The sequence below is a fragment of the Antennarius striatus genome, chromosome 4, assembly GCF_040054535.1.
Source record: "Antennarius striatus isolate MH-2024 chromosome 4, ASM4005453v1, whole genome shotgun sequence".
Classification (NCBI taxonomy): domain Eukaryota; kingdom Metazoa; phylum Chordata; class Actinopteri; order Lophiiformes; family Antennariidae; genus Antennarius; species Antennarius striatus.
In genome coordinates, this window is record NC_090779.1 from 5,147,919 (window position 1) to 5,170,846 (window position 22,928).

The 22,928-nt window shown below is 41.7% G+C and overlaps 1 protein-coding gene across 11 annotated transcripts in view; it reads right to left on the reverse strand.

The window, feature by feature from the left end:
* ndrg4 (NDRG family member 4) overlaps positions 1 to 22,928 on the reverse strand; it is a 46,824-nt gene that overhangs the window by 6,753 nt on the left and 17,143 nt on the right. For 4 of the 11 annotated variants that reach the window (XM_068312254.1, XM_068312250.1, XM_068312255.1 and 1 more), the window contains 12 exons: positions 18,921 to 19,011; positions 17,088 to 17,246; positions 14,646 to 14,684; positions 5,466 to 5,571; positions 2,698 to 2,818; positions 2,481 to 2,543; positions 1,867 to 1,927; positions 1,675 to 1,761; positions 1,533 to 1,589; positions 1,251 to 1,354; positions 1,104 to 1,160; positions 407 to 458 (listed from right to left, as the gene is read on the reverse strand). In XM_068312254.1, the coding sequence (XP_068168355.1) occupies positions 407 to 458; positions 1,104 to 1,160; positions 1,251 to 1,354; positions 1,533 to 1,589; positions 1,675 to 1,761; positions 1,867 to 1,927; positions 2,481 to 2,543; positions 2,698 to 2,818; positions 5,466 to 5,571; positions 14,646 to 14,684; positions 17,088 to 17,246; positions 18,921 to 18,998 (984 nt within the window). In that variant the 5' untranslated portion in view covers positions 18,999 to 19,011. Of the gene's footprint in view, positions 1 to 406; positions 459 to 1,103; positions 1,161 to 1,250; positions 1,355 to 1,532; positions 1,590 to 1,674; positions 1,762 to 1,866; positions 1,928 to 2,480; positions 2,544 to 2,697; positions 2,819 to 5,465; positions 5,572 to 7,441; positions 7,656 to 14,645; positions 14,685 to 17,087; positions 17,247 to 18,920; positions 19,012 to 19,305; positions 19,563 to 22,928 lie in introns of those variants that run through there. The other 7 variants (XM_068312256.1, XM_068312251.1, XM_068312259.1 and 4 more) reach the window with 5 other exon arrangements.

Below are 22,928 nucleotides of genomic sequence, written 5' to 3' on the forward strand. Positions count from 1 at the left end.
TGCCCCATTTCTCCACTGGACGGAGGAGTGATTTGATTTAAATTCCAACATGCAGCAGATTAACTGGTGCAGAAGCGTAAATATCTGGGCCAATTCAAACTAGGAAACCCGTGAGACAGAGCCAAGCCATCTGGTCCCCGGAGAACACACACTGACACACACACACACACACACACACACACACACACACACACACACACACACACACACACACACCTTTAGGATCATTCAAATGCAGCGTTGTAGAGAGGGAGAACCAGACCGACGCTGGACGACTTGTTTCTGTTTCTCTAAATAAGACGAGTTGCAGTGAGGATCTACAAGCTATATTAGATGTTGGTACGATGTGTTTTTTTTTTTTTTTTTTTTTTTTTTTGGGGGGGGTGTGAGGGGGTGAATGACTCACCACTCCTTCCTCAGCGGGGGCATTGTCCCCCACCACCAGCATCACAGGACACCTGCAGGAACATTTCAGATTTTGTTTGCCTGGAGGAGATCATTACTGAGCTTACATTCACAATAACTGCTCTTTATACTGTATATTTGCCACTTTTTAAATAAACTTGATATTTATTTTTTCCTGCTGAGTTTATTTTTGTTAGAAAAGATATACTGTACTGTATTTCTTAGATAAATAAAAGTAAACATTGAAATCCATAAATTTTCTAAAAGTAAAACCCATAATTACATGAGGTGTGTGAACAAGTTTAGTTTGGAATATACTGAAAAGTTTTGGGGTAACGATCTGGAAACTGGAATCTCACTCATAGTAAAACGCTAGATGATAAATACAAGTTTTAGCCGTGGAAACAAAATACAATCCTAATTAAACTCATATTCACAGTAATTGTTCTTCATAATTTATCATCCTGACCACTCTCAGCATTGGTATTAAGCTGCAAATTATTACCATGATAAATAAATTATTTTTAATTCTAGACAAAGCAAAACGCTGTATTTTAACAGTTTGCTTTTAAATTCCAAACTTCCAAATATTCTAAAATTGCTGACTGATTCAGCTCTTCTATGGAGCACAATGCTCTCAGGTTAAAACAAACACATTTTTCCAGGTATTCGGGTTATTCAGGTTGTTGCAGACTCACTTCAGGGTCTTGGCGTTGAGCACCGTCCCACTGCGATTCATCTCCAGGTCCCTCCGGCTTTAGAAAACAAGACACAACTATTGTTAAGATAAAGTGTTTGGGTGTTTGATAAAAGCATATAAATGTGGGAAAATCCTCTTCCTCCACCTGTTGTACATGTTCCAGAAAAGCTGCAGGTTGAACTGGTTGATGGTGTTGTTGATCTGCTGTCGGTAGCTCTGCACCAGCTCCGTGTTGTTCATCAGCTCCTCCTGAGAGACACAAAGCACATCAGGCTGCCTCTACACAAAAGTAACTTCACTTCCTTCATTTGATTTGGGAAAGCCATTTTTTAAAAATTTAAGATTCACCAAAAAAAAAAAAGAAAAGAAAGAAAACAGTAAAAGAACGCCAAAATCATCCAGATTGAATCCTTCACAGTAAAATCACCTGGCTGAAAAGATGAGGCAGCACAGTATCTGGCAGAGCGCTGGTCAGACCTGACAGCTGGGGGTAAAACGAGAGATTATCTCTGTCAGTAAATAGGAGGTGTGAATTTCACAAAACCCCAGTATGTTGCAGGAGATGACACCTTGGTGGCTGCCCAGTCAATCCAGCCTTTGCCATTGGGGTCTATGTTGAGCAGAACCAAACCCTCCACCAGGTCGGGGAAGATTAGCTATGAGCAGAGGAAACGTAGAAATATAAGGTTAGTCAAGGAAGCAGTTTTAGTATAATTAGCATTGATTAGCACGAGGGAGAGGAAAACAAGGATGTAACTTACAGCAAACTTGGCCAGAATGTAAGCCCCAGCTCCCACTCCGATCCCAACGATGCTCTTGAACCTGAAAAATATGGTTATTCCATTAAAATAAGGCAGTTATAAGGAGAAATAATGACATTCAATTGCAAAACCTTTCAGAAGCTAGAAGTGTCTGCTGCCTGAATGCTGGTGCGGAATGCTAATGTTGGCAGCGCAGACTCAATGTGCTGTCTTGTCTGCTTGTGCATAGCAAAGTGCAGTGCATCTCAGAAGTGGCTTCAACCGGATGGCCAGATTATAATCAGATGCTTTTGGCAAGAAACAACATTAATTTGATATTGTCTCCTCTACAATCCTCTGAAAGTGTTCAGGAATCTAAGTATGCATCCGCAACGCAAAGAATCAGGACTGCAAAGGAGAAGTGTCTTCTTGTGATTGCTTTATGCATCTTTGAATTTGTTAAAGGAAACACACACATTTTGTGTCAGTATTTTACTTTTATTTTGCAGCAACAAAAGGTCTTTGCTCCGTTTGTTTTCACCAGCTCGTGGTAAAAAGAGTTCACAATGTCCCTGCAGACTCTTTAGCTTTGCCAGCTCTGAGAATTCATGTGGAATATGTTTAAGAGCACCAACCCAAAGTGCTGCACCACAGTGGGCAGCATCCCAGCCAGCTGGTCCATAGTGGGGTACTGGTACCTGGACGGAGAGAACCTCTAGTCACAATGGCATCAAATTTCAACAAACACATACCAGTAATGAGCAATTATTAATCTATTAGTGCTCACTATCAAGTTAATGTTGGGTCATGACCGTAAGTATGCATGCATTAGTTCCATATTTTTTTTCATACCCCTGGGGCAACTGTGACGCTCCAATCTGCTGTCCTGGAGCATCAACATGGCAAATCACAAAGTGCTTGGTGATCTCCTGCATGTCCTCATTGTTGAAGAACGTGTTGAAGCACAGCTTGTCTGCAGGAGAGCAAAGGGGGGAGGAAAAATACTATAAGCAGAGGAAGCAGAGGTGAGAAGATGGAGACATGCAGTGTATGTGTGTGTGTGTGTGTGTGTGTTTGTGTGTGAGGGGGGGGTTCAGGGTGTGTATGGAGGGATGAGATCGGAGGAATGTGATGGCATCAAACATGAGTCACACTCAGACAGGTCCTTGAAGGCACCGTCTGTGCAGCTGATCCTGTGCCAGAAGGAGAAGTCAAAAACATTTGCGACATGGAAAACATTAAGTGCAGATTCTTGTTATTGGATTTAGTTAGAAAAGGTTAGTTTTCTCGTATATCCAGGTTGGATTAGACAGATTTCTTTATCGTGTTCGACTATCTGTCGACTGCTGAAATCATTCCACCTGTTTTGTAATCTGTTTCTTTACCAGTGAGGGGTTTTATAATATGTTTCATACAAAATAGTCAAGAACTGTCAAGAAATATCGAGGTGTTTTGAACAGAAACCGTGATGTGAGACAAACCAAGTCAGAGAATGATGGACATTTAAATAACGAAATGAAAAAAATTAAAGGAAATAAATGATTAAACAAAGGCCATTCAGTTCTGAAAGCTTTGTGGAAAAATATTTCAAGTATAATAAATTTTTAAAAAAAATCATTGAATGTATAAAATATTTGAAACCCTTTTTTTCTCATTTAAATAATATGCACAATTTTTTTTTTCTCAGATATAAAAGCTCATGACAAATTTTAATTTACTGGATGGACAGACGGACGGATGGATGGATGGATGGACTGGACCAATTCCTCCTTTCTCCTCCTCACCTAGCAGGGGGTTATAGGAAAGGATTATGAGGAATTAGAATCATATTTAAAACCTAAAAGACTAAACATAATCTCTTTCCTTGTCTTATTTGGATGAAAGCTTTATTTTGAGAAGGATTCAAGAGGATTTCTAAAATAAAATGCAGGACTGAGTAGAGGAAGCCTGAAAAATTGCATTCTGAAATAGCTCCATGTTTAATAGATGTGGGTTTTTCCTCCTCCCGCTGCCTCTGGAGCTGGCCTACTTTAAGCACATGTGTGTCAGACGCAGTCAAACGCAACAACTTTGTTCCTTCCTTGGGCTCTGCTTGATTTCGTGCTAATTAAACAGACCGATTAGCATGACAACTAGGTTAGAGATGAAAAGCACGCAGGCTATAAAAGGCCGCGTTTGGTTCGCTCCTGTCACCACGTGAGGACGGAGGTGAGAAGGCGGAGTCTCTTCCTCGTGCGATTCATGCTGAATCATCGATCGGCACTCACCATTTGCACTCCCACTGGCTCCGTGACCCACTTTCCCCCTCTGAACTTTCTTTTTCGCCCTGTTTAAGCCGCTTTGTTTGTCATCACTCTACTCCCTGCTCTTTTATCTATTCTTCTTCTTCAGTCATTTTGCCCGCCTGACATTTCCAATCTATCTCTTTTTTAAAAAAAATTCCTGTTCTTTTATGTTCTGTAGTTTTAATCATGTACTGGCAGAATATTCTAACCATCTACTGAAAATGGATCAAATAGACGACGTATTTTTTCCTTTCTTGTCCTGGTTGACTCTTTTCATTCTTTTGCTTCCCTGCTTCATCCTCTATGATTTCACACCACAGCCGAGTGATTGTGTGACGAGATATGAATACTAATGGTGTGTTTCTTTGCTGCTGCAGCAGAGAAATCCACTATTACTACAACCTGGTCCATTAGTATAACCTGGTCTATTGTATTCTGTTGTCTAATTCAACACCATGTCTGACTTTATTTCTTCTTCAGTTGTATTTTTTTTATTCTTCCCTGGTGTTTTGGACTGAATTATCTTGTTTTGATTCATATTTTGTAAAAAAAAAAAAAAAAAAAAAATGAGGAGGCCCGATAAGTCCGTGGACAGAACCTCATGTCTGCAGGGAGCAGAGATGGATGAGCTGGATGGACACACCGTCCTCTCGAGCCCCAGCGCCGCCGTCAGATCTGCTGGCCCCGCCCACATGTCTCCACGGGATGGGATGTTTTTCTGACCTACATTTCATCAGTACTGCTGACACCCACCCTTTTATTTGCTTCTTCATCTCTTCCTTTTTTTTCTATTTTTGTCACAACACATCACACATTAAGACAAAACGCCCTTCATCGATTTTATGTTCTCTCCTTCTGTCTACGTATGTATCCTTCCTGTCCCACACATATATTAATATTGGTATCCCTTCCTTTACTAAACTACTAACCAGCATGAATTTAAGGCTAACATTCAGGGGATGACTTTGGGTGGATGTTGTGACGGTTCAACATTTCCATGTGGGGCTTCAAATCTATATCCTGAAAATTCATTACAGATGCAATTTCATAACATCAGTTTTCAGCAAATCAAGTTGATGATCATTGTTTGAGGGCTAAAAACACATTTCCATGAGAGGAATGGATGGACATTTTACTGACTGTAGTTGTCTAATTGGACATTCTTCTCTGAATGATGACGCCTGCTGGTGCTAATGAAGGCAGGCAGGAACTCTGACACCTGCTGGGTGTGGAAACACCTTGCAGACAGGATTGGAACAGCTGTCACACCGTACAGACACAAACACACACACACACACACACACACACACCTGCACACACTCCATGGATACTCACGGTTCAGTCCCACATCGTGGTAGGTGAGAATAGCAGGCTTGTTTCCTTTGGGTGCGCCACGGATTATCACATGAAGCATCCCATACGGGGTCTCAATATCATGTTCCTGTCAAACACACAAAAACTCTGATAGTTCACACACAGTCATTTGTTTCACAGTGTGAGCAGTGACTCATCAATACGTCCTCAACAAGACTCATTATTTAGCAAGCTGCTTGACTGGACCTCAGGTAGACACGTCTCCATAACACCGAAATATAGTCATCTAAGAAAGACGAGAAATATGGAGAGAAAAGTTTGAATACTGTTTTTAAACTCCTGAAGGAAATGTGGGAAATGACAGTTGGAATTACACATTAAAGAACGCTAAACATGGAATTCTGTGGATAAATATAGTTTATTTTAGAATTTATTCTAAGCCACATCATATATTAATATGATTCTGAGCCGGAAGCATTCTTTTGATCCCAGATTTACAAAATTTGATCTTTTTCCAACCTGAGAACAAATCAGACAATAATTTAAATTCTATTAATGACTTTTTTGCTCACTTTGATTTATTTTTGGTGTACAGCAAAGATCCTCAAAAACATGCGCCGGTAGTTAGCTTGTTGTGTTTCCAAACCTCTCGTCATGACCCACATTTTCTCAAGATCCACTAGTCACAGCCAGCCAAATCAAAATGGAGGCAGGAGGTACAAGTTACTGCTAGCTGCGCATTGTAGGCACACACACACACACACACACACACACACACACACACACACACACACACACACACACACACACACACACACACACACACACACACACACACACACACACACACACACACACACACACACCACACAACGAGAGCTCTATACTGTCACACACACTTTGCAGAGATTTCAGTAACTACCGCTGACAAATGAGAAACGTTTCTAGATGAAGGCAGCTGCTAAAATTCTGCATAATCCTCCAACCCCCAGTGGCTCCATCGCACAGCCAGCAATTAGCAGTTAATCCATCCAGATTATCTCTTTATTATTTCAGCACCAACATCAATGTTATCTGCAATCAGCATTCTAATAGCATCAGAGGCTTTGCTCTGTCTGTTCTCAGAGACTGGATTCTGTTGAAGACACGGCGACCTTTCACAAATGCATGAACTACTGATGACCTTCAAACACCCACGAGGAATTTACAAGAATAGATATTGAAAAGCATCTTTCAAAAAAAATTGGCAGATAGGAATGATATTTAAAGTGAAGTGGGGGCAGAATTTACTTAATATAATCAAACTGAGGCCATAAAAGAACAATAATCTTATCTACACCACTGAAAATAGTAACACAAAAAAAGAAGTAAAAAATCCCAGTGGCCAAAGTTCTTTTTTTGTTCTTCGTTCATCTGTTTTAACGCTGTCAAAATGGGTGATACTGCAAGAGAAGCGTGCACATTCACACATACGTCACATGTTTATCCGCAGAGGTATGGGTATCGACACATTTGCAAATTAGCGAGTCTAATTGTGTCAGTGGGCCATTGTGAAAGAATGACCCATTTTGTTTAACCCAACACCGTAATATCTTATCATAAGGGAATACTGTAATAAAAAAATACTTTCTATGGTCACTGTCGCACTGCTGCATGTCAACGACTGTCAGAAGAACTGATTTAAGCTCGTAATATATACAAAAAAACCATTCAGAGGTAAATACAGGGGAAAAGAAACACGTTGGAAGACAATATGCAAAGATGGAAAATTATTCTCTGAAGCAGTGATAACAGATTCATTCCCTATATCATCCAGTCACACACACGCGTGCACGCGCGCATGCACGCACGCACGCACGCACACACACACACACACACGCACACACACACACACACACACACACACACACACACACACACACACACACACACACACACACACACACACACACACATACTCAGGTACAATATGCATCCTTCCATATTCACACACTCACCCCATCCCAGCACTCAGGCATGGCTCCACTGTTCTCTCTCAGCCAACGAAGAAGAGGAGGTAGAGGAGGAAGATGGGTTTACAGACAGGTGGTCGAGCAGCCAGACCTCTCCTGTTTTAAAGGACTAGGTCCTGGGGAGTACTCAGTGCAGGACGGGGAGCTGGATGATAAATGCTGCAGGCTGCTGCAGTGTCTTTGTTTGCTCTGCTCTGTTCCCACCCAGACTCTTCAGCTCAGAGCATAAACCCACCTCCTCCCTTCCCTCCCCTTCTTCTCACACTCTATAGGCAACTAACAAGACCTGGTATGGGCGGAAGCTGGAGAGGATTTGCTCATTCCGTTTCCTCCCCTGCACAGGATTGGTCAGCAGTTTTGTGTCTATTATGGAGATTCTGGCTCTCTGTCTCATCAGCACCACTGCTCCAGCCATGATCAGTTTCTGCTTCACAGATGATGTCTGTTCCCTCTTTGGGGGAAAACAACACACTTCCTCTACATCCATTTACAGGCAAAACACTCCATGCTATATTGCTTTTTGCTGCATTTCAAGTTTGAACTCAAGTCAAGTCTGTGTACTGGATACTAAATGATAAAAAAAATAGTTTAGCAAATCTACTGCATTACCTCTTCCACTCTCTAATCCTCTGAATAATGAAATTTAATGTTCTCTAAATTTAATTTACTGAATGAAAATATAAATAAATGAGATGTGTAGTGTCTACTGTAACTAATTCTAACATACTATATACAATGCATGACAGCTACCGTTTGTATGGCAGACAGTGAGCCCATCTACAGCTATTAATGCAGCACAGTCCTATTGACTCCACTTGTGGATCGATGGGTGACTAGGGTTACAGTGCATTGAGGGCCAGTGTTGTTCTCATTTGAAGACGCTATTTAGTTACTACGATAGCCAGTGTTGGCTTTACACACCCACGCTGGTATTCTTCTTTTCCTTTCGGCTTTTCCCTTCAGGGGTCACCACAGCGAATCAATTGCCTCCATCTAACCCTGTCCTTTGCATCCTCTTCTCTCACACCAACTACCTTCATGTCTTCCCTCATTACATCCATAAACCTCATCTTTGGTCTTCCTCTAGGCCTCCTGCCTCGCAGTTCAAAACTCAGCATCCTTCTACCAATATATTCACTATCTCTCCTCTGGACATGTCCAAACCATCTCAGTCTGGCCTCTCTGACTTTATCTCCAAGACCTCTAACATGTGCTGTCCCTCTGATGTACTCATTCCTGATCCTATCCTTCCTGGTCACTCCCAGAGAGAACCTCAGCATCTTCATCTCTGCTACCTCCAGCTCTGTCTCCTGTCTTTTCCTCAGTGACACTGTCTCTAGACCAAACAACATCGCTGGTCTCACCACAGTTTTATACACCTTTCCTTTCATTTTAGCTGAAACTCTTCTATCACACATCACACCTGACACTTTTCTGAAACTGTACTGATGCTCACAAATGTTCACTTCTGCCCTTAGTCTAACTTCCACTACTCTCTCCCATAACTTCATTGTATGGATCATCAGCTTTATTCCTCTGTAGTTGCCACAACTCTGCACATCTCCCTTGTTCTTAAAAATGGGCACCAGCACACTTCTCCTCCATTCCTCAGGCATCTTCTCACTATCTAAGATCCTGTTGAACAACCCAGTCAGAAACTCTACTGCCACCTCTCCTAGACACTTCCAAACCTCCTTCACTCTTCATCCTCTTCAGTGCCCTCACTTCATCCTGACTAATCTTTGCTACTTTTTGGTCCACAACAGCCACGTCTTCTAGTCTTTGTTCTCTCTTATTTTCTACGTTCATCAACTCTTCAAAGTACTCTTTCCAATATTCCCATCACACTACTGGCACACTATAGGCTTCCATCCCTATCCTTAATCACCCTAACCTGCTGCACATTCTTCCCATCTCTGTCTCTCTGCCTTGCCAACCGGTATAGATAAGTCTCTCCCTCCTTACTGTCCAACCTAGCATACAAGTCATCATAAGCTTCTTGTTTGGCCTTTGCTACCTCTACCTTCACCTTACGCTGCATCTCCCTGTACTCCTGTCTACTCTCCTCAGTCCTCTCAGTGTCCCACTTCTTCTTAGCTAACCTCTTTCTCTGTATACACTCCTGTACCTCCTCATTCCACCACCAAGTCTCCTTATCTACTTTCCTTCCAGATGACACACCAAGTACTCTCCTACCTGTCTCCCTGATCACATTAGCTGTAGTTGTCCAGTCATCTGGAAGCACATCCTGACCACCCAGAGCCTGTCTTAACTCCTTCCTAAAAGTCATGCAACACTCTTCCTTTTTCAGCTTCCACCATTTCGTCTTCTGCTCTCCCTTTGTCCTCTTCATCTTCCTCACCACCAGAGTCATCCTACACACCACCATCCTATGCTGTTTGGCTACACTCTCACCTACCACTACTTTACAGTCACTGATCTCCTTCAGGTTACACCGTCTACACTAGATGTAGTCTACCTGTGTGCTCCTACCTCCACTCTTATAGGTCACTGTGATAGATGGATCTCACCCTGCAGTGGCGCTTGATTATGACGCGTCTCTCCAATCAGCTGAGATGATCCCATGTTTGTTTACAGTGTGTGTAGATGTGGTATTCATATCAAGCACCTTTATGGTCACAGCTCAGCAGAACTACTGTGATAGATGGAGCAATATGTATTTATGTTCAGTAGCAGGTTGTTCGGTTGCCTGGTGTGTATTGTTTTCTACATAGTGACATCTTTACATTTCTATGTTGGAATGTATCCTATGTTTGAAATAATTGTTGTTAGCTGCAGCAGGCTGAATACAGAATTCTGTTCTTGATGCTGACAGTGAACCTGGAGCAGCAGTAATACCGGAAGGCTCCAGCAGGGGGAGCATAGGATCGTGGGGCTACACTAAGGGACACCGTTCTTTCTCCCCTCAGTCAATACACTTCCGACATGAGAAAGTTTGTGTCCGTGTATGCTTGAACTAATTAATCCCTTTTCAGGGCTTTTACATCACCCTATGTTCCTGCCTCTTCTGGAAGAAAGTATTCACTACAGCCATTTCCATCCTTTTTGCAAAGTCAACTACCATCTGTCCTTCTGCGTTCCTCTCCTGGATACCAAACCTGCCCATCACTTCCTCATCACCTCTGTTTCCTGCACCAACATGTCCATTGAAGTCTGCACCAATGACAACTCTCCCACTTCTAGGTATGCTCTGCATCACTTCATCAAAGTCCAACCAGAATTTCTCCTTCTCCTCCAGCTCACATCCTACCTGTGGGGTATACCCACTAACAACATTGAACATCACACCTTCTATTTCTAGCTTCAGACTCATCACTCTATCTGACACTCTTTTTACCTCCAGGACATTCCTAACAAACTCCTCCTTCAAGATAACTCCTACTCCCTCATTCCTCTTCCCATCTACACCATGATAGAACAACTTGAACCCTGCTCCTAAACTTCTAGCCTTGCTACCTTTCCACCTGGTCTCCTGGACACACAGTAAGTCTACCTTCCTTCTCTGCATCATGTCAACCAACTCTCTACCTTTTCCTGTCGTAGTTCCAACATTCAACGTCCCTGCTCTCAGTCCTATACTCTTGTTGTTCCTCACCAACAGTATACACACCAAGAGTATGTGTATCAAAATTTACATGGTACATGGTAATGCTTGTGTGGTTAAACTTAAAAAATGAATTTGATCAGAAATGCTGTGGAGCTTTAGTAAGCAGTCAGCTGCTAATTAATTCTGACTACAAAGCTGTCACTTATCATTCCACTAGGTGTCGACAATAACACTTATCTAGACCAGAATTAGTGGGGATGTGAAGTTTGTGTTTTAGAAGGTTTTTTGTGGTCATCTTCACAGGAGATGTCGCGCTAAATCCTGTGATTTTGACACCAGTAGTTCAGAGAATCTAGAGAGTAAACTAGACAAAGAGAGCAGACTCTTAGAAACACAAGAGTTTCTCTGTTGGCTGACACATCTTTAGAATTACAAAATTCAAGATATGATTTATATGGGGCAGTGCGGGAGCACAGTGGGTACCACTGTTGCTTCACAGCAAGAAGGTTCTGGGTTCGATTCCTTTCTGTTTGTATGTACTCTGTGTGGCTTCTCTCAGGGTTCTCTGGCATTAGCCCCACCTCCAAAAACATGCCGCATAGGCAAATTGAACTACACCAAATTGTCTGTGAGTGTGAGCGTGCGTTTGTTTCACGTGACCCTGCAATGTGCTGGCGTCTTATCTGGGGTGTATCCCGCCTGTTACCCTTAGCCAGTTGGGAGGTTGATTACCGGCTGTAAACGAGACGATTACAGTCATCTCGTTTACAAAAAAGGGATGGATAAATCACTGCTCTGTCCCCAGATGCTCCATTTCATGTGATGCTCATTAAACTCTTTATGAGAAAGAAAGGAGGATGATATTTGTCCTCAAGTGATGTACAACTTGGGTAAGTTTGATAGACTTTAATGTACAAGTAAGGTTTGTGCATCTAACAAAGTGTGAAGAATCAGCCGGGGATAGAGATTACCTCACTCTGCCAAGTCAAAAATGAAGAATTTTTAATTTAATTTAACTAGTTTCTGTGTTTTATACTGACTTTTTCAGTTTGCAAACAAGGTAGCATTACTGTTAGTACTGTTACCATCCACAAGCTGGCTCCGCTGTTGGTGGAGTAGCGTCACTCTCATAGTTGCTTAGAGGGTTTTATATTCTGAGCTGGTGTTGGTTAGACACACGCTACATGCAGTCAGTGCAGAACCTCATAAATTAAAAGGATTTATTTTATAACCCAGCAACATGCAAACATGTTTTTTTTCTGTGCAACTGTAATGTTTGTAACTTGAATAAATAATATATTAATATATTCAGAGTAAATTAACATTGAGGAGTAGTCACATTTATTTTAGATTACATTGAGTTACATGTACATTTATAAGTTACATGTGGCCCCTTGAGAAGAGCCGTTATGCTGTGGCCCTCGGTGAAAATGAGTTTGACAACCCCTACTCTAGAGCTAAACATTGCCTTGGGCAAATGGTGTGCAGAGTATCTCCGCAGTTACCAGTTAGTGATTTGCAGGATGAAATTATTTTCCTGCAACATTTTTTTAATGAAGTACATGCATAACATCTGCAGCTTAAGGTGTCTAGGAGCTTTCACTGGAACATAGAGCTAGGAAAACCAAACAGAGCAGATTTTGTGTACATACGTATATATCAAGTTCCTCTCAGGGCTCGCTAAAAGTACTGCTCAAAAATCATTTAGCACACCTAAAGAATACTGTACTGAAAGTGCCTAAAAATGTTGTGTGCCAATGTCTTAACACTACATTATCTTGTTAAACAAGAGGTCGCAGTGAGAGTCAAGGAAATTATTACCTCTGTCAACTTTTACTACACACACAAAATGTCTCTAAAAAGGTTGCCATTATTCCAAGCATTACTTTTTATGCTTTATTTAAATGCACATTTCACGAGTGGCTGCTTAATTAAAGATAGCACAGCTCTTCAAATGCTGTTATGTTCTGAAACCTAGAACTGTCATGTTTAAGTGTGAAAGAGGTGTTTCATGGGAAAAATGTCATTCTGTCTGACAATCAGCACACGTCTGACAAAAATAAACAAGCAGAGCTGTGCTATGTGCGAAACCCCACGTACAAAAAGACAAAGACTTTCATTCGATGTATGAAGTCCCTTCTTACATCATCACAAGCTATACTTTGCAGTAAGCATTTACTTTTAAGTTCAAATAGCAAAGGGAAATTTAGAAAAAAAATGATCAGGTTCTTAACATGAAAGTAATCTGTTTAAGTCTGGATATAAAAGTGAATATTTGTTCATTTAAAGATTGGTGAAAAATATTTGCTTTCATATGAGAAAGGTTTCCTGACTGAAAATTGTGTTTGTGTAAAATGGTACCCTCTAGATTTGGATGTCACAATTTGAAATTTGATGCCTCCAGTATCAAACCAGTCTCCATACTGAACGCACAGACTCCAGACTCCAATACAAAATCAACAAGTGAATGGCTCTTCTTCCTCCATCGGCTGCAGGGATTCAACATGAGTTGCAGGATACAGCAACAACATACAGAACATCCTGACTGGATGCACCTCTGCCTGCTCCGGCAGCTGCACCTCCCTAAACTGTAAGGCTTTAAAGACGGTGGCGAAGTATGCTCAGCATGATGCTGCCTTCCTACACCTGGTAGTGTAGTAAGAAGACTATTATAATTATTAATCTACAAACTGCTCTGCCTGCTGCCCTCTGGCCGGTGGTGCAGCAGCATTCAGGTCCAGACAGGGTCAGTGACAGCTTCCTCCCTCCGGCCATGAGACTCCTCATCACCACACGGTAGAATAATCTGCACCTGGAATTCTTCTACAATGGAAATAATCTGATTTGTTTTGATCATATTTTGTTTTATTATTTATTAGTGTTAATATTTTATCTTATGAGGTAGTTTTATTTACGTACTGTAATTATTACTTCTTTTACACATCGTATGCGTGAGCTTGTGACACAAGACTGCTATGCAGCTTGTCCCTGGTCATGGAAGTGCTACATGATAAACATATGGAAGGAGATCATTTTCTATCTTTAATTATATCAATGTCTACATCAAGTCACCCTACGATGACCTGGTGTTTCACACACACACACACACACACACACACACACACACACACACACACACACACACACACACACACACACACACACACACACACACACACACACACATATATATATATTTACATTATATATCCATATATATCTAATGTGTCATCTTTAATCTTTAATCAGACATTTAATCGTCGCACACACACACACACACACACACACACACACACACACACACACACACACACACACACACACACACACACACACACACACACACACAGTCACACCTCTATCTGATGACTGGCTTGTTATCATTATTATTAACACTTGTTATATGTATTCTCGTGAAACCACAGATGCCGAGCTCTTCTGTCGGTCCTCTTACTTTTCTCTCTCTTTACTCACGCGAACAAGCATGAACGGGAAGGCAAAAAAACAAATGAAGAACATTTGACTTAAAAAAAACCCAAAAGATGTGACATTCTCATTACTTTGGAGGAGAGACGGACGGCTCCATCTCAACATAACGACCACACACATGTCACTTCATACCTTCCAATCTCCTGCTGGCATCAGCTGTTCACAGCTCTCCTGCAGAGGAAGACAAGCAGAAATAGAAGACAGGAAGAAAAGGATTAAAAATAGAAAAAGATAAGACGTGTAACCACACTGTTCACCTAGTAAAGGGTGCATCCAGGGTTGGAGATGAAGTCAGTTTGACTTTAAGAAGAGCAACACCAGCTGAATGAAGACTGTCGGTCCAAACCACAGACAGTTTCCCAGAAGCATCTTAGTAAAGTATTTTGTGCTTAGCTGTCTCTAACATACACAGGAAAGCTGTAATAAATTTATTACCCTTCATAAACATAAAGGACAAGGCTTTCCAAGTAAACTTCACCAAATGGATGTGACTTATTTAGTCGTGCTGTGCATTAGTATGTCACATAGACAAGAGCCTCCATTTTTCTTATGAAAAGAGACAGTGATGACAGAATAGTGTCGGTTTTATACATTCTACATTGCTTTCACATTGAAAGATACCCTTATTGTTAGTCGTAGAGACAGTAAAAAATACTCTACTTGCAGTGCATGCGGGAAACTGTGAGCAAAACAGCAGTAAGAAGTGAAGGAAGCTTGTGTTTGAAATAGAATGAGACAAAGACCAGCAGTCAGATTTTGCTCACGGCAAGCAACTTCAAAATCATCTACAAACATCATCGTGTTTTATCCCAAAGACGTGCTGAAGCCTCAGCCTATTAAGATGACATCTTTTTCATCTGGCCACAGCGGCAAGGGGAGACTCCTGCAAACCAGTCTGACTCCTCCACTGCCAAAATAGATTTGGAATTTGAGAGACAAGCTTGATGACAAACTTGTTTCCTTAACGGTGGCTGCTCCAGCAAAAACATTTGGAAAGGTAACTTCCAAATGCTACAAAATGCCTTTGGGTGTTTTGAAGAAAAATGTTGAATGTGGTTGGGAGGAGTCTTGTCTCGAGGTGTTTTGACATTAAAAGTTGGGTTGAGGTTAGGTTAGCCATCATTTGGCGCACACTGATGTGCTAGAAATGACAGTCATTAAGAGCAGATGAATAATTTCTGCAATGATTTTTGTCATTTTTCAACACAGAAGTTAACGCTGGGCTATCTTAACCTTTCGTTTCAGCTCTACAAACTTATTCCTGCTTTGTTGCCTTTGTAAAATTCAGAGCAGATACATCTGGAGATCTGGTCAAAAAAAACAACAAAATATTAAGAACATGCTTGTGAGGTCAGTCATACAGATGGATCCCACAGTGCTTCCTTGTTAAACATGCACAAGTAAGAGCTTGTAGTATGTGAGGTTATGTGGGAATTTCTGAAGATGTTTCTGAAAGAAAATATGACAGGATTAAAGATGTAAACCAGACACATACAAAGTCAAAAGGAATATCGGTGAATTGAGGTTGGAGAATAGAGTAAAGAAAGTTTAAAGTCATTAGCAGTGAAGACAGGAAAACAAAGGATGGGAGTCTCATTCCACTGAGTGAACTAAGTCAGATCAGGGACACACCTAAAGAGAGAGAAAGATGTCACCATAGACAACAGCCCCCAAAGCTGCCCCTGTCGCAAATTCAAATAATACTATTTCAAAACGCTACTATATAGTTACATCAGCATTTGTTGATGTGAGGGGGAAGAAACCCAGAAGATTCAGTTCTGATCTAAAATGAAATATTCAACTAAAAAGGGCAACTTGAGTCCCTGTTGATTTCATGCAAATGGGTTCTTCAGAGGGAACGTGTTAGTGATGACAGTACGGTGGTCGGACCAACAGGTGACACTCTTCTCCTTCCTAAAACTGTCATGCTGCAAGTAGAGAACGTGCAGCAGCTGAGCTCAGCGCCTGGAGAGGCGAGACCCAAGGCGCAGAGGAGATGTGTTGCTTCTCTGTTTGCTGTTGTGTAATTTGTCCTGGATTTATAGCTTCATGAAAGCAGCTAAAAATCACCATTACCACAGCTCTAAATGTTGCTACACTGTCAAAGGCTCATAATAAAAGTAATGTAAGATTCATAAAATGTGCATTGAACAGTGTGAATATTAATATGTGATTATTCATTTACATTTTCATTTAGATTTTCAATGCAGGACTCACATGTAACAAATTTACAGGACGCTATCTTTACTTGTGTAAATAGGAAATGCTTGTTGACCTTCTATCATTCTGTGCTGTTTCCTGCTGTTCCACTGAACAGACTCTGGGTGGAGATAAATCCTCTACAGCCACTGATGGTGGGAACAAACGCGTCTAGTGTGTGATTGTGTTTTAACGAGACATTAGATGAATCTCTCTCTCATGATTCTGTGTCATGATTTTGCACTACGCCATCAGGTGTTCCGTCTTTCAACCAGCTGACTTTAGCTGTTCTCCGTGATGCCTGTGTGTAAATGATTCGGTGTACAGTATTTGCATTCAGAGATTTCTGCTTGTTCTGGTGCTTCTGGTAGTTACCGGGAGGACCCCACTGGTTCGACGGCGAGTCTGGCGGAGCCAGTGCCGCGCGATGACATGCCAGCGGTGAGTGGGGCGGCTGGGGGTAGGGGGTTGGTTAGGGGGCGCGGGGCTGACGGGGCACGGTGGGCCCCCTGGGGCCTCCTCTCCTTTAACCTGCTGTGTTGGAGAGACAGAGCAGCAACATATAGCAAACATAAAACATGCAGCGCCCATCATTCATGAATCTGTGGAGTTTTTTAGTCCACCAGGTCGCGGCAGATCTCTGTGTTGATTCAAGTCAACAGGACTTGTAGGAAAAGCTTGAAAACAATCTCCTGTCATCCAAAAACGGAGTAATTCTCTTGGACGAGAGAAAAAGCATCTTCAAGCTTTTCCCACAACTCCATAGAGAAATGAGACATTTTCTGATGAAATATGTGTTACAATATTTATTACTTAAATATTTATAGTATTTAAATCTCAGAGATGCTTTTTTTAATGCTTTATGCCTTTGGAGCTCCAAACAATTTCTAGACTCATACTGCTCTCCATTATTTCAGCAGTAAGATCAAGTTGAAGATCCTTTTCAAACTTTCTCTAAAGTAATAGAGAAAATAGTCAAAATTCCACTGTATTAAAATGTCGACATACAACCGTTACCTACAACCATGATACTTGGAACATGGAACCCTTCCCCCCAAACACACACACACACACACACACACACACACACACACACACACACACACACACACACACACACACACACACACACACAGTGAGTCAGACTGTGCCAGGAGGTAATGACAGAGTAACTGTACTTGAAGGCCATTAGCATCATTTTCACAACATTGTGAAGCTCCAAAATTCAAATGAGCAGAGCAGGAGAGCTGCAGCAGATATAAATGTGAGAACTTCAAAGCTTCAAGATAACAACAAAATGGACGACCCGCAGTGTCACACAATCACACAACTAAATTGACGTAGCAGAAATGGATAATCAATAACAGATTAGATATTTGCATGTATGTTATCTGAGTTACAAACCCTTGACCTACTGCATTTCCACATGGTGTTGTTTCATTTTGACATACATTTTGGTAAGTCGGTCGTCATTGACACAGTGACTGGCTTCATTTGCTGCCTCACTGATAACTTCAGCAGAAAAAGAGGCTTTTCATAAACAGAAAAATAATAAGTCAGATAATGATCTTAATGCTATTCTGGGCCGTAATTATTTTGACGCTGTTATCTTCCCACCCTGATAATAAAAGCTGTCTCATAAATGGCAGGTCTAATTTTTTTCCCCCGAATCATGCCGCCCTATAGGAATAATAACCAACTAATACCTAATGCTAGAAAAATATAAAAGGAAAATCTGAATGGCATCAGCACAAATAATGTCTCTTGCATGGTAGTACTATTTCTGTTGTGCCTACAACAAGTGGCTTTTAACTTTTCAGAGACCTGGATTTAGCTTCAACCCGTTGCTTAGGTTAGGAATAAGTGGACACAAGTATGTGGTGTTTATGTAACCACCTACTGCCTATTCCCTCCTCTGTTTTCATCTTTGTCCTCCATCATGCAGCCCCATTCAAATGAGCTTTCATCTATTCAGTGTCTTTATCTGAGTGTCGGGGCTGGATGGGGTTCATTAATTTCCTCCTCCACTGCTAAACAAACACATTGACTAATTATAAAGCATCACAGCTAATGAGCACAAATATCTCTGTCGTAATTCACCGTGAGTTTCAGAATGGATCATTCTGCTCACATTAATCAGACGGTTATTTCTCCGACAAGACGATTAGTAGCACAGAAAACGCACACAAATAAAACAGGTGGACTGACCATGTCTGAGTCCACTCCTCGCTTCTCTGGCAGCAAGGGCTTCTCCTCTGTGAACTGCTGCTCCTTCATCCCTGCCATCCTGGACAGCAACCTGCAATCGCCATGGCAACGTACACAAAGAGACGCAAAGGTTACACTATCATTCTATCGTGCAGAGTATGGTGTTGAAACTCTTTGTTGGCATTTGTTTTGGTGTTACTGGCTTACGTGTTGACTGACTCATACTGAACTGGCATAAGATGACCAGATAAGAAACTGACTGGGAGAGAAGATGTACCATATCAGTCTGCAGACCCGCCATGATTTATCCAAATGAGTATTTAAACATGTTGCAAAGAAAAGACAAATTCAAACATGAAACCAGCAAACAATAACCCTAACCTACATGACAGAGGAAATAGCAATGCAAAGGTCCAGCATCATCAAACCTTTATGGAGTAACTGTAAAACAGAGGAGAGAGAAGCAGTGATGCTTTAACATCAGCTTGCAAGAAAATCATTTCCAATATCGGAGGTTCTGTGTTGACATTTAAACTTTACAAGTTATCTTTTCACATTGCGGATCAACTTAACGTTTGTTTATCATACATAAACATGATATTTGCAGCGTTTTGAAGTCTGTCACTTTTATATATGTTTACATTCAAATAGTCTCCTGTAACTGAAAAGCTGCTTTATTGCTGTCACCCATCTGAAGGTTGTTCAACAGCAAAAACAAAGTGCATTTGTTTGACGCACCTGTGTCTGGAGTAAAGGCATACAAATGAATACAGTAGACTCTTAACACGTTGTCTGGTAATCAGTACTAGTGGTGAAATTCAGAAAGGACAAATGCAAAAAGAATATTTACATTTATGTCATTTAGCTTACTTTACGTTCTTTACAAGCTTACATGTACATGTCTTCATTGTTACACCCATCGCCAACAAAAATATGTTTGTCCTGACTGTGGCATTAATGGTCACAGAGATGGTTATAATGTACAACTTTATTTATGTAAAGCTTAATGATGTGTTATCTAGAAAATATAAGCATATTTAACAGCATAGACCTTAGTCTATAACCTTTACTTTAAAATCGATATCTCAAAGCAAAAGCAAACAAAACTAAAACTATCATTAGAGGGAAAGCTTTTGCAACACCTTCTCAGTGGTATTTACAGAGGTATTTACAGTTCATACAACACCTCGACATGTCCTTCCTCTCTCCTCCAATATCTGTCTGTGTAATATCAGTTGTCCTCAGATGTTCTCTCTCTGGCAGTAGTGCAGCGTAACCTGTTTTTATCTGATGCTCTTAAAGAGACAAAGCCCAGATGCCACTTCATATCACCCAAGCAACTGATGTGTGTCCCTGTGCATGACTCTAAAGTATCACAGTTACCAGTTACAGTACATAGAATAATACACACTCAGAAACACACAACTTTCCAGGAAAGTTTTAAATCTAATGTGACTATCCATCGATCCAACCATCCATCCATCCATCCATCCATCCATCCATCCATCCATCCATCCATCCATCCATCCATCCATGTCCTTAAAGATAAGACGATCATGCTGTGGTGTTGCTGAAGCCTGTTCCAGCTGGCTTCAGGCAACAGGAGGGGTACACAATTAATATGTTGCCAGCAAATCATAGGGGCCAATACATTTTCTGTCTCAGTTTCAAATTCATTTTTTGAAATCTTCTTCTTCTCATTACACCTTTTCCCTTCAGGGGTCGCCACAGCAAATCAATTGCCTACATCTAACCCTGTCTTCTGCATCCTCTTCTCTCACACCAACTACCTTCATGTCCTCTTTCACTACATCCATAAACCTCATCTTTGGTCTTCCTCTAGGCCTCCTGCCTGGCAGTTCAAAACTCAGCATCCTTCTACCAATATATTCACTATCTCTCCTCTGGACATGTCCAAACCATCTCAGTCTGGCCTCTCTGACTTTATCTCCAAAACGTCTAACATGTGCTGTCCCTCTGATGAACTCATTCCTGATCCTATCCATCCTGGTCACTTCCAGAGAGAACCTCAGCATCTTCATCTCTGCTACCTCCAGCTCTGTCTCCTGTCTTTTCCTCAGTGACACTGTCTCTAGACCAAACAACATCGCTGGTCTCACCACAGTTTTGAACACCTTTCCTTTCATTTTAGCTGAAACTCTTCTATCACACATCACACCTGACACTTTCCTCCACCCGTTCCATCCTGCTTGTACACATTTCTTCACCTCTTTTCCACACTGTCCATTGCTCCGGACTGTTGACCCTAAGTACTTAAAATCCTCCACCTTCTTGATCTCTTCTCCCTCTAATCTCACTCTTCCACTTGGGTCCCTCTCATTCACACACATGTACTCTGTCTTACTGCGGCTAACCTTCATTCCTCTCCTTTCCAGGACAAACCTCCACCTCTCTAGCTTCTCCTCCACCTGTTCCCTGCTCTCACTGCAGATCACAATGTCATCTGCAAACATCATAGTCCATTGAGATTCCTGTCTAACCTCGTCTGTCAGCCTGTCCATCACCATAGCAACAAGAAGGGGCTCAGAGCTGATCCCTGATGCAGTCCCACCTCCACCTTGAACTCCTCTGTCACACCTACAGCACACCTCACCACTGTCTTACAGTCCTCATACATGTCCTGCACCGCTCTAACATACTTCTCTGCCACTCCAGACTTCCTCATACAATACCACAGTTCCTCTCTGGGCACCCTGTCATAAGCTTTCTCCAGATCTACAAAAACACAACACAGCTCCCTCTGGCCTTCTCTGTACTTCTCTATCAACATCCTCAAAGCAAATACTGCATCTGTAGTACTCTTTTTTGGCATGAAACCATACTGCTGCTCATAAATGCTCACTTCTGCCCTTAGTCTAACTTCCACTACTCTCTCCCATAACTTGATTGTATGGCTCATCAGCTTTATTCCTCTGTAGTTGCCACAACTCTCCACACCTCTCTTGCTCTTAAAAATGGACACCATAACACTTGTCCTCCATTCCTCAGGCATCTTCTCACTATCTAAGATCCTGTTGAACAACTCAGTCAGAAACTCTACTGCCACCTCACCTGGACACTTCCATACCTCTACAGGTATATCATCTGGACCGACTGCCTTTCCACTCTTCATCCTCTTCAGTGCCCTCCTCACTTCATCCTGACTAATCTTTGCTACATCCTGGTCCACAACAGTCACCTCTTCTAGTCTTTGTTCTCTCTCATTTTCCTCTTTCATCAACTCTTCACAGTACTCTTTCAATCTTCCCATCACACTACTGGCACCTGTCAATAGACTTCCATTCCTATCCTTAATCACCCTAACATGCTGTACATCCTTCCCATCTCTATCTCTCTGTCTTGCCAACCTGTATAGATCAGTCTCTCCCTCCTTACTGTCCAACCTAGCATACAAGTCATCATAAGCCTTTTGTTTGGCTTTTGCTACCTCTACTTTCACCTTACGCTGCATCTCCCTGTACTCCTGTCTACTCTCCTCAGTCATCTCAGTGTCCCACTTCTTCTTAGCTAACCTCTTTCTCTGTATACACTCCTGTATCTCCTCATTCCACCACAAAGTCTCCTTATCTACTTCCCTTCCAGATGGCACACCAAATACTCTCCTACCTGTCTCCCTGATCACATTAGTTTTAGTTGTCCAGTCATCTAGAAGCACCCCCTGACCACCAAGAGCCTGTCTTAACTCTTTCTTAAAAGTCATGCAACACTCCTCCTTTTTTAGCTTCCACCATTTCGTCTTCTGCTCTGCCTTTGCCCTCTTGATCTTCCTCACCACCAGAGTCATCCTACACACCACCATCCTGTACTGTTTGGCTACACTCTCTCCTACCACTACTTTACAGTCACTGATCTCCTTCACATTACACCGTCTACACAAGATGTAGTCTACCTGTGTGCTCCTACCACCACTCTTATAGGTCACCCTATATTCCTGCCTCTTCTGGAAGAAAGTATTCACTACAGCCATTTCCATCCTTTTTGCAAAGT